The 16,145-nt window shown below is 51.9% G+C and overlaps 1 protein-coding gene across 3 annotated transcripts in view; it reads left to right on the top strand.

Moving 5' to 3' along the window:
• Positions 1-16,145, top strand: part of LDLRAD3 (low density lipoprotein receptor class A domain containing 3) — a 189,821-nt gene that overhangs the window by 57,603 nt on the left and 116,073 nt on the right. For all 3 annotated transcript variants that reach the window (XM_080688385.1, XM_080688384.1, XM_080688383.1), the window contains exon 2: positions 11,665-11,811. In XM_080688385.1, the coding sequence (XP_080544511.1) occupies positions 11,665-11,811 (147 nt within the window). The remainder of the gene's footprint in view (positions 1-11,664; positions 11,812-16,145) is intronic.

The following is a 16,145-nucleotide window of genomic DNA, read 5'->3' as shown; positions in this document are numbered from 1 at the left end:
GGCTGACTCCTGGCTCTCAGGCCAGCTCCAGCCCTGCCTTTGCCCGGGCTGGTCGCTCTCTGGGACTTAGGGTCTCTGTATTTAGAAAAGGGGGGCTGCCTTGTGGCGATGTTTTTGGTTCTTTAGGGGAGGAGCTCTGTGTAAATCCCGGTATTATGTTTAAATGCTGAAGAATGAGTCTAGAACAGGCAGATGGTGAGTGCCTGCCTGCCATGGGAACTGGTCTACGTCCCCACAAACAAGGGCGAGTGGAGTGCTGAAAAGGAACTTGGGTGTCATCTATTACTGTCCTTGGTTACACATGGCGGACACTGAGGCCAGGGAGGTGAGAGGCTCCCCCAGATCCCAGTGGGGGATCCCATGTGCCTTTCTCTTTGACCTGCTTCATCGTTTGGAAGGGGGGGTTCATGTTAACAGTTTGGCTGCTGTTAACGAGCCCGAGGAATGGTCCAAGCAGGGCTACTTACTTCTTAGGAATGTTCAAACTGAGGCTGTTGTATTAGAAGACACACAACCAGGTTCGAGTTAGGAGCTTCTGAAAACCTGGTGTTGCCCAGCCAGTGTGGCTCAGTGGTTGAACGTTGACCTGTGAACCAGGAGGTCATGGTTCAATTCCCAGTCGGGACATGCCCAGGTTGCAGGCTCGATCCCAGTGTGGGGTGTGCAGGAGGCAGCCGATCAGTGATTCTCTCTTATCGTTGATGTTCCTGTCTCTCCCTTCTTCTCTGAAATCAATAAAAAATATATTAAAAAAAACAACAACAAAATACCTAGCGTCTATCCCCATGGACCTAGGTGGCCAGGGGGCTCAGCCAGCCACCCCCAATTCCAGCAGGCTTCCCATCGACCCAGGCTGCACCCTTCCTACAGAGGCGGGGAGGGAAAAGGTGCCCCGCCTTGCCTGAGTACCGCTGGCAGTGCCAGCATAATGAGGAGAGTCAGGGAAAATGCGAGTAGGGAAGGAAAAAGTCACAAATCCTAGTACTGTTTATTGAACCCCAAGTATATGCTGCCTATTCTTTTTACTTTATTCCTGTGTCTGTTCTAGATAGACAGACAGACCGACAGACAGACCGATACATCCCTCTGTACTTCAGCCACCCTGGCTGGGAGGTAGGGCTGCCTAGTTTTACAACTGGAGAATTTTAGCTCAGAGAGGGTAACTTACTTGTCCGAAGTCACACAGCCGGTTATCGTGATGAGAGCATCGGGCATTTGGCATTTGTGACTGGGCGGGCCAGATCCCAGCCTTGGCTGCCGCCGCGAGGCTATCTTTGCTCAGCCTCGGCCCCGTGCTGAGGGCCGAGGAGGCAGGCGGACGGACTGCGTGGACTATTCTGAGAAAGAGAGCTTTACTGCAGCTCTTCCCTCCCTGATGTCTCAGGGAGTTAGTATTTAAGAAATATCTGACCTTCTGGCTGGGCCTAGCTATTTTTATTTTTGGAATGTCATGGCTTAATAAGTTGGGTGGGTAAGTCTGTCTTGTGAGATGTGTGTATTTTTTCCCTCCACAATCGGCGGCTGCTCTGCAACTGTCGCTGCCTTTCGGAAAATGAAAAGAGTTCATAATAGACCGAGTCTCCCAGGTGGGCGTCCTCGCCTGTGCTTTTTTTTTTTTTTTTTTTTTTTTATCCCAGTGTGAACACTTGCCCCCTTTTATCGCCCACTCTTTCATAGCTGATGGGGATTTTGAAGCTGGAATATTAGTGGTAAAAGGTTCCATATGTCTTTCGTAGATTTTTTTTCAAATGTTAACGTGATTTTTGTGCTTTATAATAAACTTTACTAATGAAACGTTTTTTTAAAGGGCGGAGAAAGGTACCAAGAGTCACACCAAGAAAGCCTGCCTGCCTTCCACGCAGCTCCCTTGAATTCTACCATGTTGTCATGCTCTCTTGAGATTGTTTTAAAGAAGTAATTCTTCCAGGTGAAGTTCGTCGAGCACCTCCAATCGCATTCGCCAGCCGGTGACCACTCCCCCGAATTGGGTGTTTTTCTTTCCCACGTTGTCATAACTAGGTTTACACCTGTAGGCATCCGTTGACTTGCGCCTCTGCCGTTTGCGTTTTCACTAAGCGCGAGGCTCCTGGATTGTCCCCTGTCGCTTCATGCCACCCCAGGTCAGTAAGTTGACGCTCTGGGTGGGTGATATTCCATTGTGTGGACGTACCTGAGTTTTCGTCCGCTCTCCTTTGGGTGAGCATTTAGTGTGTCTTGCAGTTTCATATTGCTGCAGTGCCGCTACGAAATGTTCTCCGTCTTGTCTGTGCACATTTTCCCCAGGCCTAGGGTGTGTGCCAGAGAGGGCTGGCCGGGTCAAAGGGCATTTACGTCTTCAACTGCACTAGGAATTGCCAAACTGCTCCTTTTTTAAAAAAAATATATTTTTATTGATTTCAGAGAGGAGGGTAGAGGGAGAGAGCGAGAGAAACATCAATGATGAGAGAGAATCATCGATAGGCTGCCTCCTGCACGCCCCCTCCCGGGGATCGAGCCTGCAACCGGGGCATGTGCCCTTGACTGGAATCAAACCCGGGACTCTAGTCTGAAGGCCGACACTCTATCCACTGAGCCAAACCGGCTAGGGCCAAACTGCTCTTGAGTTCATCCACCACGGGTGGGCACCTGTGATTCCTGTGGCTCCCCATCATCTTGCCCCTTGAGGTGGCCACACTTCAAACTTTTGTAAGTCTGATGGGTGTGAAAGAGAACTTCCAGTTGCGTTAATCATTCTTTGATGGCAGGTGCGCTTGAGTATATATAGTAAGTGGCTCTTTGAGTTTGCTCCTCAGTGAGAATACCTGCTCAGATGCTCTGTCCAGTTTCCCACTGGGTTGGCTGTGTTTTCTGACCTAGTCCTGTAAGATTTCCTAGAGCCCTGGCCAGTGTGGCTCAGTTGATTGGGCATCATCCCATGCACCCAAAGGTTGCTGGTTCGATTCCTGGTCAGGGCACATGCCTGGCTGTGGCCGCGATCCCCAGCGAGGGTCGTGCAGGAGGCAGCCAATCGATGTCATGCTCTTATATTGATGTTTCCCTCTTCTCTCTTCCTCTCTCTCTATTCTTAGAAACAAACAAAAAGAGAAAGAAAGAAAAAAATGCTGGATGTCACTCTTCGTGGGTTCTATATGTAGCAGATACCATCTTCTAGTTAATGGCTTGTCTTTGAATTTTGTAGTGTTTTTTGTTGACTGGGAGTTTTACGTTTTATGCAGTGGGTTGTATTTATCCGTCTTTATGGCCTGTGCTTTTTTGAGCCTTATTCCAGAAATCCTTAGCCCGGAGCTCAGGAAGATAGGCTTTTGGGCCTAAATGAAGCTCGTTTAGTTTTTCTGTCCGTATTCTTTGATTTGCTTTGGTATTTTTCATACTTGCCCTGTGAGGGTGTCTCTGTGCAGCGGAGTGTTTGCAGTGAGTGACTGTGAGAATTGTGGCAGCCGTCCCTGGGCAGACGGGGCTGGGCTGAACTTGGGGTGGGAGATGGATCTTGCTTCTTGACCCCGCGGCTGTCTCGGAGAGGTGCTGACGTGCAGGGCTGACTGGCTCTCTCTTGAGCCTGGCTTATCTGCAAGCCTGATGAAATTTGTCGTACGGTTGTCCTCGTCAGCTAGCCTCCCTGCCTGCTTCTCACTTCCTGCTGTTGCTGCTGAGTGAAGCTGACGAGAGAACGTGCAGGGGACAGCTTCTGCTCCAGGCTCCTACCCCGTCCTGATGTGCCGCTGGCCCTGGCGAGGACAGGGTGTGTGGGAAGAAGAGAACTCAGAAACGTTCATCCAGACTTCTTCTCTCCTGTTCTTCCCTCCCAGGAGCTCAGGAGCGCTCTGCAGACCCAGGCCCACTGCCCCATTCATTGTGGAAATGGATTCAGGCGGCATCTAGATCCATTCCCAGAATTTGAGAGTGTCATGCTGGAGGGGCCCTTAGGAGTCATCAGGTTCTGTTCCCAGCGCATTCAGTCAGCCAGCATTTACTGCGCGTCTGCTGGGGGCCTGGCACTTGCTGGTTGTTGAGGACACAGCGGGGAACGGGACGGCCAAGGTCCCTGTCTCCGTGGTGGGGGGACGTCACTGAGCCCCAGGGATCGTTTCAGAATGTGGTGGATGTGATAGGACAGAGAGGAAGTGCCTTTGGATCGGCTGTTTCAGGTGGACCTGCCCTCTTTTAGCCCAGGAGTCGGAAAACTATGGCCCATGGCCCCAAGCTAAGAATACTTTAAACATTTTTAAATGGTTAACAAAAAGACAAACTTTACAATAGAATTTGATGATAGGGAGCACAAACTTTGAAATGTTACTTGTCCCCTCCCCGCCTTGCAAAGGATTTCATTCTTTTCCTTAGTAGACCTGTATTACAGGAAATTGTCCTCAATTATTATATTTTGAATTTCATCACTAAAAATGCTGTGCAGTATTGTTTTCTCTCCTCTTTGTATGAGTACCTATGTCATATCTTTAATGTGTTCTCTTACTCCTTCAGACTGTTTTGTCGTCTGCACAGTGGGCATGGTGCCTAGTTCATAGCGCAGCTGTGAAGGAGTACAAAGAGAATTGATGTTAAACTCCTGCCATGTGTTAAGAGCTTCAGCAGATGTTAGATCTTCCCTAGTGGAAAGTCCATAATGATTGGCTTCTTAAAGGCTGTGAAAGGGAGCAGAAGGGGGGATGGGACCAGGGTGGGCGGGGCTCAGCGCTCCCCTTTGAGGCTCAGCATCCTCCCGCAGATCCCCATGGCGTTAATGCTGCTCCGACATAATTTTCCTCATGAAACGCGATGAAGCGTAACTAAACAATGTGAGTAACAGCTTCGGGCCCGTAATGGGGCTGTAAATACAGGACAAAGATAATTTATGGAGCTTTTTCCTGTAAAGGATTGTCCTTTTCTAGACCTTTTCACTTTCTCTGTGCTTTTCTCATTAATACTAGCCATTCGCTTCCTTTGCTAACTCGTTTTAAGAAGGAAACAGAGCATTTATCATGTTGTGAGCATTTATTTTTGGATCACTGCACGGGAGAAGCAAAGAAGAGAGCTGTGTGAAGTGCAGATGCTGGGCAGACAGCTAAGTCCACTCACTGTCTGGGTGGACCCACACCACCCATACGTTCCCCTGCGGTAACATTACACACAATCGTCCTTCATGGCCGGTGTAAAGATGAAATCTGTGTACATATGAAATCTGTCAATGCCCAGGGTCCCCAGTCCTGGGCTGAACCCACGAGCCACTTTATACCTTCTCACCAATTTCTTCCTCGAACAGATGGGTCAATGGAGGCTGGGGCTGCTGGGGCAGGGCAGTTACAGTCTAGACCAGCCTTGGGCAAACTACGGCCCGCGGGCCGGATCCGGCTGTTCTATCCGGTTCTCTTGCTCTCCCCTCCGCTCCTTTACTTTGAATTTATATTAGTTCACACAAACACTCGATCCATGCTTTTGTTCCGGCCCTCCGGTCCAGTTTAAGAACCCATTGTGGCCCTCGAGTCAAAAAATTTGCCCACCCCTGGCCTAGACAGAGCTGGAGTCCTGGCTCTGCTCAGGTACTTGGAGCCAGAAGCACATCCTCACTTCAGGCTCAGACATGCACACGTGACTGCTCCCTCCTTGGTGGCAGCGAGCGCTCCGCGTAGCAGGACTCCGGCAGGAAGCAGTCTGTTTGATGAGAACCAAATGGCTCTGGGATATGCTGGGGACAGATGTCTCTCACTCCATCTGACACGGATGCCACCATGCGGAGCCGTCTGGAGTTGAAGGGACCTTCGGGGGTTTCCCAGGGATGTTTGCAAACACATGGTTGCCGACCAGCCCCCTGGGTGCTTTGCCTGTGCCCGTGCACGGAGCGTGTGTGTTGTGTGTGAAGAAGTGAGTCCAAGAGAACACAGATGGCTGTTTTCAGTGGCCTCCTGACACTGTGTGTGTTGGCACCAGGCAGTGGGAAGAGGTGTGTTCGTTCTCCGGAGAGGTTTTAGGGAAGAGATTTTTTGAGATCTGCTAAATGGAATGCTAAGCCGTATGTGCGTCTGCGCATATGTTTGTGTGCCTTGCTTTGTTGTTCATGGAGCCTGCAGACCGGATTGTCAGGAAGCAAAGGATCAAAACAGAGGCATCTGGGCAGAAATCTGAACTCGGGGCCCATGGAGAGTTTGCAGATGTCAGTTCTCTAGGGTGTCATGACAAGGGATGTCCCCGAGGGGCGGCCGATGAGCAGGGGAGAGCAGAGAACGGGGTGGACTGCAGCTGCTCCCGTGGCATTCCCGTTTCTCAGCTGGGAAAGTCGACATTGCTAACCGCCCATTCCAGGAGAGTGGGCGGAACGCAGCAGCTGTCTGAGTGTTCACAGTTGCCCCAGTTTGGCCCCCTCATTGGATATAAATTTGTGGATGCCAGAGATTTTGGAAGATGCTGCTGCAGTGGGCTGTTTGCCTCTGCCCAGTGGGGGAGGACTGGGGACTTTTTTTTTTTTTTTTCATTCTTGGAGAGCAGGTATAGTTATGTTAAGTAAGTGATGTGCTGCAGTGAACATGGGCAACTCTTTTTCATTTTTCAGCTTAATGAAAAAAAAGGAGAGGGGGGAGGAGAAAGCCCCGCTAGCCTACTTTGTGCTAATGCTTGTCTTTTTGGATTCTAAATGTGTCCCCAGACGCTGAGATGGGATAAATATTTCAGCCACTAGAAAGTCCTGCTGTCGGGGCGACAAGATTTCTCACCCCTTTTAAAGTAGACAGGGTAGGAATTTACTTGCACAGATCCAGACACCTCATGTGCCTTATTTTTAACTGTATGTGCACAGATCCCACTCACCTTCGGTGTCATGACAAGGGGTGGATGGGTAGAACGTTCCATCCCTTCAGGAGGGATGAGGCTAGGATGTTCCAAGGAGGAGTCTGGGGTGGGAATGAGTCAGTAACTGTGCTCTTGGTTTTCTTCTTGGAGCGACCACACATATTCTTTGGGGATCCACTGAGCGTTAGATGTGAAGGATGCGGAGCTGGACGAGGCGGTGGCCCATGCCTTCCTGGGCGTGCCTTCCCGTGGGGAGATGGTACAGACAGACACATCAGTCAGCGCAGCTTGCGATAAAGGAAAACGGGGCACAATGCCCGACTGAAAAATGGGGACCAGCTTTCCCTTGGGTCAACACAGAATCTCAGAATGAGTGACATAAAGCTGTTGTCGAAAGACTGAGTGACATTAGTCAAATGTATTAGTTTGCTAGGGCTGCCTTAACAAAGTACCCCGGCGTGGATGGTTTACAATTCAGGGGTGGGCAACGTCCGGCCCGTGGGCCGTGTAAGGCCCACAAAATCATTTGGTCTGGCCCTGCCAAGGCATTAGGGGTGAGTTCATTAAATGTTGGACCAAATATAGCAGGCTCATTTTTAGTTGATAATTTTGTATGGCCTGCGAATGATGTTATAAACACCCAGATGGCCCTTGGCAGAAAAAAGGTTGCCCACCCCTGGTTTCCATACTAGGAATGTACCTTCTCCCCGTCCTGGAGGGCAGAAGTCTGAGATCAAAGTGGGCAGAGTTGGGTCCTTTGGAGGCCTGCGTCCTCAGCTTGCAGATGGCCGTCTTCTCCCCGCGTCCTCACATGGTCATTCCCCAGGGCCGTCTGCGTCCTGATCTCCTCTTTGTAGAAAGGCACCCGTCAGATTGGATGAGGGCCCACCCTCATGGCCTCATTTTACCTTGACCACCTCTTTAAAGGCCCTGTCTCTGAATTGAGTCACGTTCTGAGGGACTGGGGGTTAGGGCTTCAACATAAGGGTTTGGGGAGAATGCAGTCCAGCCCCGAACACTGGGGAAAGGGGGGTGGAAGAACCGGGGTCCGAGAGCAGCATGGGCGGAGGCCTCCCTGCAGGAAGGACATTTGTGTTCCAGGAAGTGGTTGGAAATGACGTTCAGAGGGAGGCCGGGCTGGATCCTGCCGGGCCTTGTCAACCATGGCAGGAGTTCCAGATGTGTTGTAAGGGCACCGAGAAGCCGTCAGCAGCCTGTTAAAATCTCCCTCTGCTGTGAGGAGAAGGGGCTGGGGGCCCTCAGAAGGGGACGCTGGGAGGTGGGTGTAAGCTGGGATTTCTCAGCCCCGGCCTCAGTGGCATTGTGGGCTGGCGATTCTTTGCTGTGAGGGGCTGCCCTGTGCATTTGCAGATGGGTAGCAGCATTCCTGGACCCACTAGACACCAGAACCCCAAAGTCCCCAGATTCTGCCCTGTGTCCTCTGGGGGGCAAAATTGCCCTGTGTTGGGAACGACTGGCAGCTTGGGTTGGCTGGTACCGTCTGGGAGAGGCACACTGGGTGGGTTTGGGGAAGATTTTTGAGGACAGAATCAGTGGGATTTAACCTCTCATTGTCGTGGTTTCTCCTGATGCTTTTGATTTTGATGATATTGTCATTTCCCTGAAGTGCAGGGATCTGTGCCCCCTGCATGCAGAATGGAGTTACTCAGAAGCCCTCAAAACATGTTCCTCTATGTCAGTGGTCGGCAAACTCATTAGTCAACAGAGCCAAATAGCAACAGTACAACGATTGAAATTTCTTTTGAGAGCCAAATTTTTTAAACTTGAACTTCTTCTAATGCCACTTCAAAATAGACTCGCCCAGGCTATGGTATTTTGTGGAAGAGCCACACTCAAGGGGCCAAAGAGCCGCATGTGGCTCGCGAGCCGCGGTTTGCCGACCACTGCTCTATGTTGTCAGTCGCCAGGCCTTGGGGATCCCTGGTCAGCCTGCAGAGCTCTGAGCCCTTGCTGGAGGGCCACCTGTGCAGGAGCCCTGAGCCCTGTGGCTGGCAGGGCCAACTGTGTTTGACAGACGTGGTGTTTACGTCCCTGCATCACACCCTTTCATGTGTCACGTCTGTGTGCTGCCAGCCTGTTGACTCTCAGAGCAAGCACGCTGGAATCTAATCTGGCCAATTTTCTGTCTCCGGAAACCTGTTTATCAGAACAAGATTTCACCATTGCAGCGACTTCTCAGGCAGCTCGCCTTGGAGGAGCTAGCGCTGCAGAAGCAAGTGGAGGTCTTTCTAACAAAACAGCATGACGGTTACATTCAGAGCCCTGAAGGATTCCCTGCCTGCTGGAGGGGCTTGAGCAGTGGTTGGGAAACAGCCGGAACGTGTGGGGTTTTCTGGGCTACGCCATCCATGTCTGGCCGGGACCCAGCACCTGGCTGTCCTTCGAGGCTCCACTCCTGTGGATCCCCCTCTGCCACTTGGAGCCCTTTCCTGGAGACGGGAAACTGGTTTCACGTTCTTCTCGGGGTGGCGGGGTGGTTTTCGAGGAGTCCAGTCTCGAGAGGGTCTGATAGGGAGTGTGGGCTCAGAGGACAGAGCGCCGTGATGAGCGATGCCTGACTTGCTGGTGGAAGAGGGTCCATAGTGGCACAATATGTTTGCAGTTCCCACAGTCACGGCTCATTTTTCGCTCCATTCCCTTCAGGCCTCTCGGCACTGTGTCTTTGCTGTCTGTCTCTCAGCCTGAGGGGCCCTCAGGTTCCATCCCTGTATCTATCAGCACCCACTTACAGGGGTCCTCAAACTTTTTAAATAGGGGGCCAGTTCACTGTCCCTCAGACCGTTGGAGGGCCGGACTATAGTTTAAAAAAAAAACTATGAACAAATTCCTATGCGCACTGCGGGCCCGGGACGAGTCGGCTGCTAAGCAGGACAGGCAGCGGCACCCGGCGGGCCAGATAAATGTCCTCGGTGGGCCGCATGTGGCCCGTGGGCCATAGTTTGAGGACCCCTGACCCACTACAATGCCGCCTCTCTCCTCCAGCTTTTCTTAAAACCTCGGATTTTGACATTATCCGATGGCTTTTTAAAGTAAGGAAGGGTCATGATTGACTTGCTCCTTAATAAGGTCCCTCTGGCCACAGAGAGGGGCCGGAGGGGTGGCAGGGAGGCCGAGTTTCAGGAGATTGTGGCAGTGACTCTGGTGAGAGATCGGGCGTCCTGGGCTGGAGTCATGGCTGTAGCCATGGAGACCAGCGTGCGGGATTGGGTGCTTGGCCGTCATGCGGGGGGGATGACAGAGTGAGGAGGGGACATGGAGGGTTGTTAGGGTTTGGGTGTGGGTAGTTGGGACAGAGGGAGGCCCCTCGCTGCAGCTGCTCTTCTAGAATTCTTCAGTGAACTCTGAAAGCTCATGTTTAGTGGAAAGACATGCCTGTCCATTATTAATTCACCCGCACGGGGCAGCTGGTGTGTGGTAGTATCCACGGTCCAGGGGCTGATGTGGCTCTGCTTGCCTGTGGCTGTGTCATTCCAATGGGTTGTTGCCCACTTGTTCCAGCTGTCAGACGTGTATAGTATCAGCCCCTAGAACCATAGTCACACAGAAGAATAAGAGCGTGTTTCCGCTTGGAGAAGTCAGGGGACACTCCAGAGGGAGAGCAGCACACGTTGTGTGCTGACAGGTGCGTAGACGGTTGCTCAGGGACCCCTCAGGTCCGAAGGCATGCCAGGTAAAGATAATGGCGCTTGTCAAGAACAGTGGCATGAAAGATGTGACGTCACGGGTCTGGAATGCGATGCTTCTCTTCGGCAAAGCGTGTGAAAGAGGCTCATGGGTCCTCCGTTACCCTCAGGCAGGCCCGGCCACCCCTCACGGTCCTTGGCAATAAGATCGTTCGTAGACCCACGTGCCCTTCCAGCCTTAGGCTTCATCTCTCGGCATCTTTAGGACCTAGCACAAGTGTCTGGTCATACATGTTCCATAAATGCTCGCTGACGACTCCGGAGGGAGCCCTGGAAGGATGGGGCTTCTTTTCCCCTAAGACTGCGTTACTTCCAGACGGCTCCTCTCCCAGCCATTGATCACCCTAGTTCAGGCCCATCAGATGGATTCCATTCTAGTTCCCTTGAAAAAATCACCCCTCCCGAGTCCACTGGGGGATGCATGCAGCCCCCCCGCCCCACCCATGCCCTGCTTGCTTTCTAGCCTAAGGCTGAGCACTTTGGGGTGAGGGCCCTGGCGCGCTGTAACTCTGTTCAGTGGAGTTGCACCTACACCTCGGGGCCTGGCTCTGAATCTCCAGGAACGCTTGGCAAGCAGTTCGGTGACCTTGGCGCTCTCTCGGGGGTTAGAGGCCTTCGTGTAATTTTCACTTTGGCTTTTTCTCCCCGTTGACCTCAGGCAGGTCGATTTTGTGGGCTGGGGCTCGCATTTTCTAAAGTGAAATTATCTACCAATATCCCTGTTGACTTGGCCCAAGTTCAAGGATTCTGCGATTGTAGAGTCCCAGAGTGTGAGACCTGGCAGGGGCCCGCAGTTCCTGCTGTTGGAGGCTGTGGGGGTCCAGTGCTCACTCCTGTCCGGGAACCTTCAGCTTTGGTCACTGCTGATGGCCAGGAAAGAATGTGCGTATTTTACAGCCATCCTTTTTGATGGAAAAAGAAGACAAGTCAGTAAGCACCTAATGTGTGTCAGACACCTGCCCCCCACGTCGCAATTTCCCCCCATGTAGTCCTCTCAGAATCCCCAGGGGTGGGGCAGGGCATTTTATCAGTCCATTTCACAGATGAGGAAACTGAGACCCAGAGAGGTCTCACCTATACAGCCCACACCAAACAGGAGCCCCCTTCGGGGGGTGTGGGGAGGGGAGCTCAGGTCCTTGCCGCCTTTGCCATGGTGTCTGATGGCCCTGTCCCCTCTCTCCAACAGAGAGCCAGCTGCTCCCCGGGAACAACTTCACCAACGAGTGCAACATTCCGGGCAACTTCATGTGCAGCAATGGGCGGTGCATCCCGGGCGCCTGGCAGTGCGACGGGCTGCCCGACTGCTTTGACAAGAGCGACGAGAAGGAGTGTTGTGAGTGCCCGGCACTGCGGGGAAGCGGGAGGGGGACCCTGGGAGGGGAGCGGGGAGGAGGTCCCGATCTGGTTAGGTCCCATATGCTCTCTTTGCTGCCCGGGGTGGGCTTGAGCCTCTGGCCAGCAGTCCGGTCCTCTCCACCTGTAGCCCTGTCTCTGCAGAAACAGGAGCCTTGGTGGCGACGGAGCCACAGCGCTGAGAGAGCTCTCCTAACCCCCATCCTGGGGGACTGTCGTGGCCTTGACTTTACACACGAGGAATCTGAGACCTACGGGTTATGTAGCCTCAGGATCCACCCGCCAGCAAGCAGCGGACCTGGATTTGAACCCAGGCTGCCTGACCCCCAGGCCCAGGCTGATAACCCTCTCGCACGTCTTGTACGTTGTGGAATGTCCTTGACAATTAAGTAAGAGGCAATGCGCCAAGTGTCCAGCATGGAGCTGGTACTGGCTAGATAGTCATTTACTTCTGCATGCCCCTTCCTCAGCCGAGAAGGTGTGGGCGTCATCCTTCAACTGGGCACCACCAGGACCTAGGGTACCTGACCCGCCCCGTGTAGTGCCCCTGAAATAGGCGTGAGATTCAGATGGGGGGGGGGGCAGTCTGTGAGAAAGGAGACACCTGGGATGTGCGTGGAGGGGTGCCAGGTGTCCAGTGGTCCCACTCCCTGCCCCGGAGCGTGTTTTCCTCTTCCTCCGCACAGTGTGGCCGCGTGAGCCGGGTCAGGGCACCCTGGCAGGTGGGAAACACCCCCGCCCCCAGAATGCCGGGCTCCAGGCTGTCCAGGGGGTGGCTGCCTGGCGTCCACACAGCTGGACAGTGGTTCTTGGTTTTTTCCTGGGCTTCGGGCAGCAGGCCTCCGTCAGGAGGACTGTGTGTGGCTCCGAGGCTGCTGTCTCTCTGAAGCCAGCTGAGGAATTGGCCGAGGAGAGGCTGATCAGGGGACTTTGAACATCGTTGGTACCGGGGTTCGAGGCCGAGGCTGTGGACCCACGGGAAGGAGCACTGGGTGTGGAGTCCACCTCTGGAGCCGCTCAGCAACCACCCCCCACGTGATGTGATTCCGAGGGCAAGCTGCCGCTCCGAGATGCCCCTCACCCGTACGAGGGTCCAGTATTCCGGCTGCCGGCCCCTGCTCTGCAGAGACCTTCTGGGGGCTGGATCGGCAGTATGTTTTTGTGTGGGGAGGGTTTCATTTTGTTGGTTGCGTTTGGTTTTTCCTGAATACACCACCGTACATGCTGCATTTTTATTTTTATTTGCAGTTTCTTAAACAAGTATTGTCTCTCTCAGCCTTCTCTAATTTCTAGCGTGGCTTCGACATTGCTAGAAATGTAATGTTTGTCATTTGAGTTCACATGACAGAGCATGTGTAAACGCCATGATCTGTCCAGCCCGGAGCATTATTAAGGCTGCACGGATGTGTGGACCGGCCACTTTAGGACGTGGTTTGTATTTGAACCTCCAGGACGTGCAGACTGTCCGTGGCTGAGGGGAAGCTCGGTGCAGGATGAGTTTGTGGAGGAATGCAGGGCTGGGGGTGAGATCTGTTTTATTCGCAGCTTTGTCAGTAGCGCTCTGTGCTAGCAGCGTCCGCTGTGACATGCCGTGTCCTCCGTCAGGCCCGGGCCCTGATTGCAGAATCCCTGCGCAGGCTGGAAGGCGTGGTGGGAAGAGAGGATGGAAAAAAACGATGGTGCGGGCAGCTGCCTGGCGCTGTTCGGTTTGGTTTGGAACAGGCTCGTCTTGGCGGTTCTCCATTCTTTTTTCCTCATTTCCTACCCTTAACCCCCAAGTGGGGACTTGATTGACATTTATTTAGTCTTTTGATCAAAATATAATTTTAAAAACCATACACACAAACACATGCATTGAAAAAAAACCAGCCTCTCCTCTGTTGCATTTTTTTTCTTTTTTGGTCTTTAAATAAAAACAGAAGAACACTAGAACGTTTAGACAATAGAGGGAAGGAAAAGAAGTCCTTTTTTAAAACAAATGCTTGCATTTTAAATTTCTGACATATTGCCTTACAGTCCGGGAGTCAGTCGACGGTGTGGCCACTGGACAAATCCCAGCCCCTTCTCCCATCCCTCTCCTCCCTGCTATGTGGTCTTAGGAAAGTTACCAGAATGTTCTAAATCGTAGCCATTGGGAGGATCAAATGAGGATTCCTGGTGCTTCCGTTCCCTCCTCTCCAAAACGAGAATAAGGCTTCTGATGGCATTGTTGGGAAGTTTGAATGCATGTTAACCACACGGCACCATGCCTGGTAGACAACAACTGTTACTGGTCAGTCTGCACAAACTGTTTTATCTGGTCGTCGTCATGGGAACGCATGATTGAGTCACCATTATTCTTCTTCACATTGGAGGCCCTTGGCCACATTAGCATAGTTGGCATTCATAATTGTTTTGTGAGCTTGCCTATTATTCCATCAAGTAGATGCACTGTAAGCTAACCATCCGCTATTGTTGGGGGTTTAAGTCTCTTTTGCTTTTTTACTTCTGCGGATCAAAAGGTTTAGGGCCAACGGAGGAAGTTTTACATAAGCAGAGGACAGAGCCAGGAGGGGTGGAGCTGAGGTCTCCAGGGTACCAACTGGCCCATCTACAATTCGTGCCACTTCCTTCCATGTCTTGCCCAGAAGTTGCAAAGCCCTTTCTCTGATTCTTTGGAGCAACTTGGTGCTCAATGGGGAGGAGTGTGAAGGCGGCGGTAGTCTCTCCAGGGAGAGGTTATTGCCTCGAGTGCCCAGTGAAATAGCTTTGGCTTTTAGAAGATAATGCACTCAAACAAGAATCCTTGCCCTTTTCAGAGGGCGAGAGAAGGGCCCAGAGCAGGATGTCACGGTGGGATATGAGGCTGTGAGCACAGCAGAGGAAAGATTGTCATGAGACAGGGAGAAACCTTATCATCTATACCAGTGGTCGGCAAACCGCGGCTCGAGAGCCACATGCGAACCACTGTCCTAGTTCATAGGTCGAAGTTCAGCTACTGAGCCACAGTGTTCCTCTTTTAAATGCTTAGGTCAGTGGTAGGCAAACTCATTAGTCAACAGAGTGGCAAACGGCGGCTCGCGAGCCACTGTTTGGTTCACAGAAATGAAATGACTGGGTTGAGGGACAGAGGCTTTTTCTGGCTCCTGATCCCGGACCGCCCACGTGTTCTGCTGAGGGCTGGCACCGGCGTGCTCTTCGCTGGCACCGCCTGAGAACCCTGGCTTTCTTTCAGTCTTGGCAGCATCCGCTAATATCTTAAAAAAATATGTTTATGGTTCATTTGATAGTTGAAAACAGTTCTATCGTTTGTTTAATTTCTTTTATTATCTAAAGAAATTGAATGTTTTCCCAATACCTCTGTTTACTAGTTATATTTCTGACTTTGTGAAATATCTGTTAATGGACTAGAATACATTTCCATCTGGGTTGAGTCACTACATTTTCCACCTCATGAATCTGAAGAACCTCCCCTTCTCAGAGTTCTGAGAGAAGAGGCTCGTTTTGGGAGAGTTTTGAGTGTATTTCTGTTCCTGGTTAGTGGCATGCCCTACATAATCGTTTTATCTAAATAACTGTTCCTGGCAGAAAAAGGAATAGAGAGACGTTTTAGAAAAACATGGACGCTTCATGAAAACACTGTCGTGATGTGCCCTTCCTTGAGCTCCCCTGGGCTGCATGTTACGTTATATTGACTCAATTGTCACAAGTCCGTATGAGGAGGAAGCTGAGCCCCAGTGAGCTTGCACAGCTTGCCTGTTGGCCCGGAGCCCGAGTCCCATAGCCTTCCTCCCCCAGAGGCCACAGTGGGGTCCTTCGGTCTTTCTCTGCACGTGGAGCCGTGCCACTCAGCCGACGGAGACCCGACTGTTGCCACCACTAATCCGCTTTTTTTAAAGGTAGAAACCTCGATGATGGTTTCCCATGGAAATGATTTCTAAAATGGCCATTGGTCTTGCGAGTCCCTGAGAGAAGAGACTGCGCTTCATTGCTATCACTTGCTGAAATAATAAAGCAGCGATCCCCACCTCCAGGGCCCACTGTGACGGGAATCCAGGGCCTAACGTCCCACCTCTGTGTCCTGACCAGATGGGGGCAAGGTCATGGAGGTGTGAGATCCGCGGCTCATTCTTCTCTTGGAGAAATAATATTGATCCGTGTCTTTGAGCAGGCACGTGCGGACTTTTAAAGTCACAGGCCCTTTATGTTGGTATGGGGTGGGGGTGGGGGATGGAGGGAGGAAAGAGGAAATGGGGATAAATGCAAGGATTTTGTCCAGTAATAAAACGTTAATACATTTCCAAGTTCAGAGACATTGAAAATAGGTCAAAAATG

Source organism: Plecotus auritus (assembly GCF_963455305.1).
Source record: "Plecotus auritus genome assembly, chromosome: 9".
In the NCBI taxonomy this organism is placed as follows: Eukaryota; Metazoa; Chordata; class Mammalia; order Chiroptera; family Vespertilionidae; genus Plecotus; species Plecotus auritus.
Note: the sequence above shows the minus strand (reverse complement) of the source record. Positions and strands in the feature narration are given on the sequence as shown.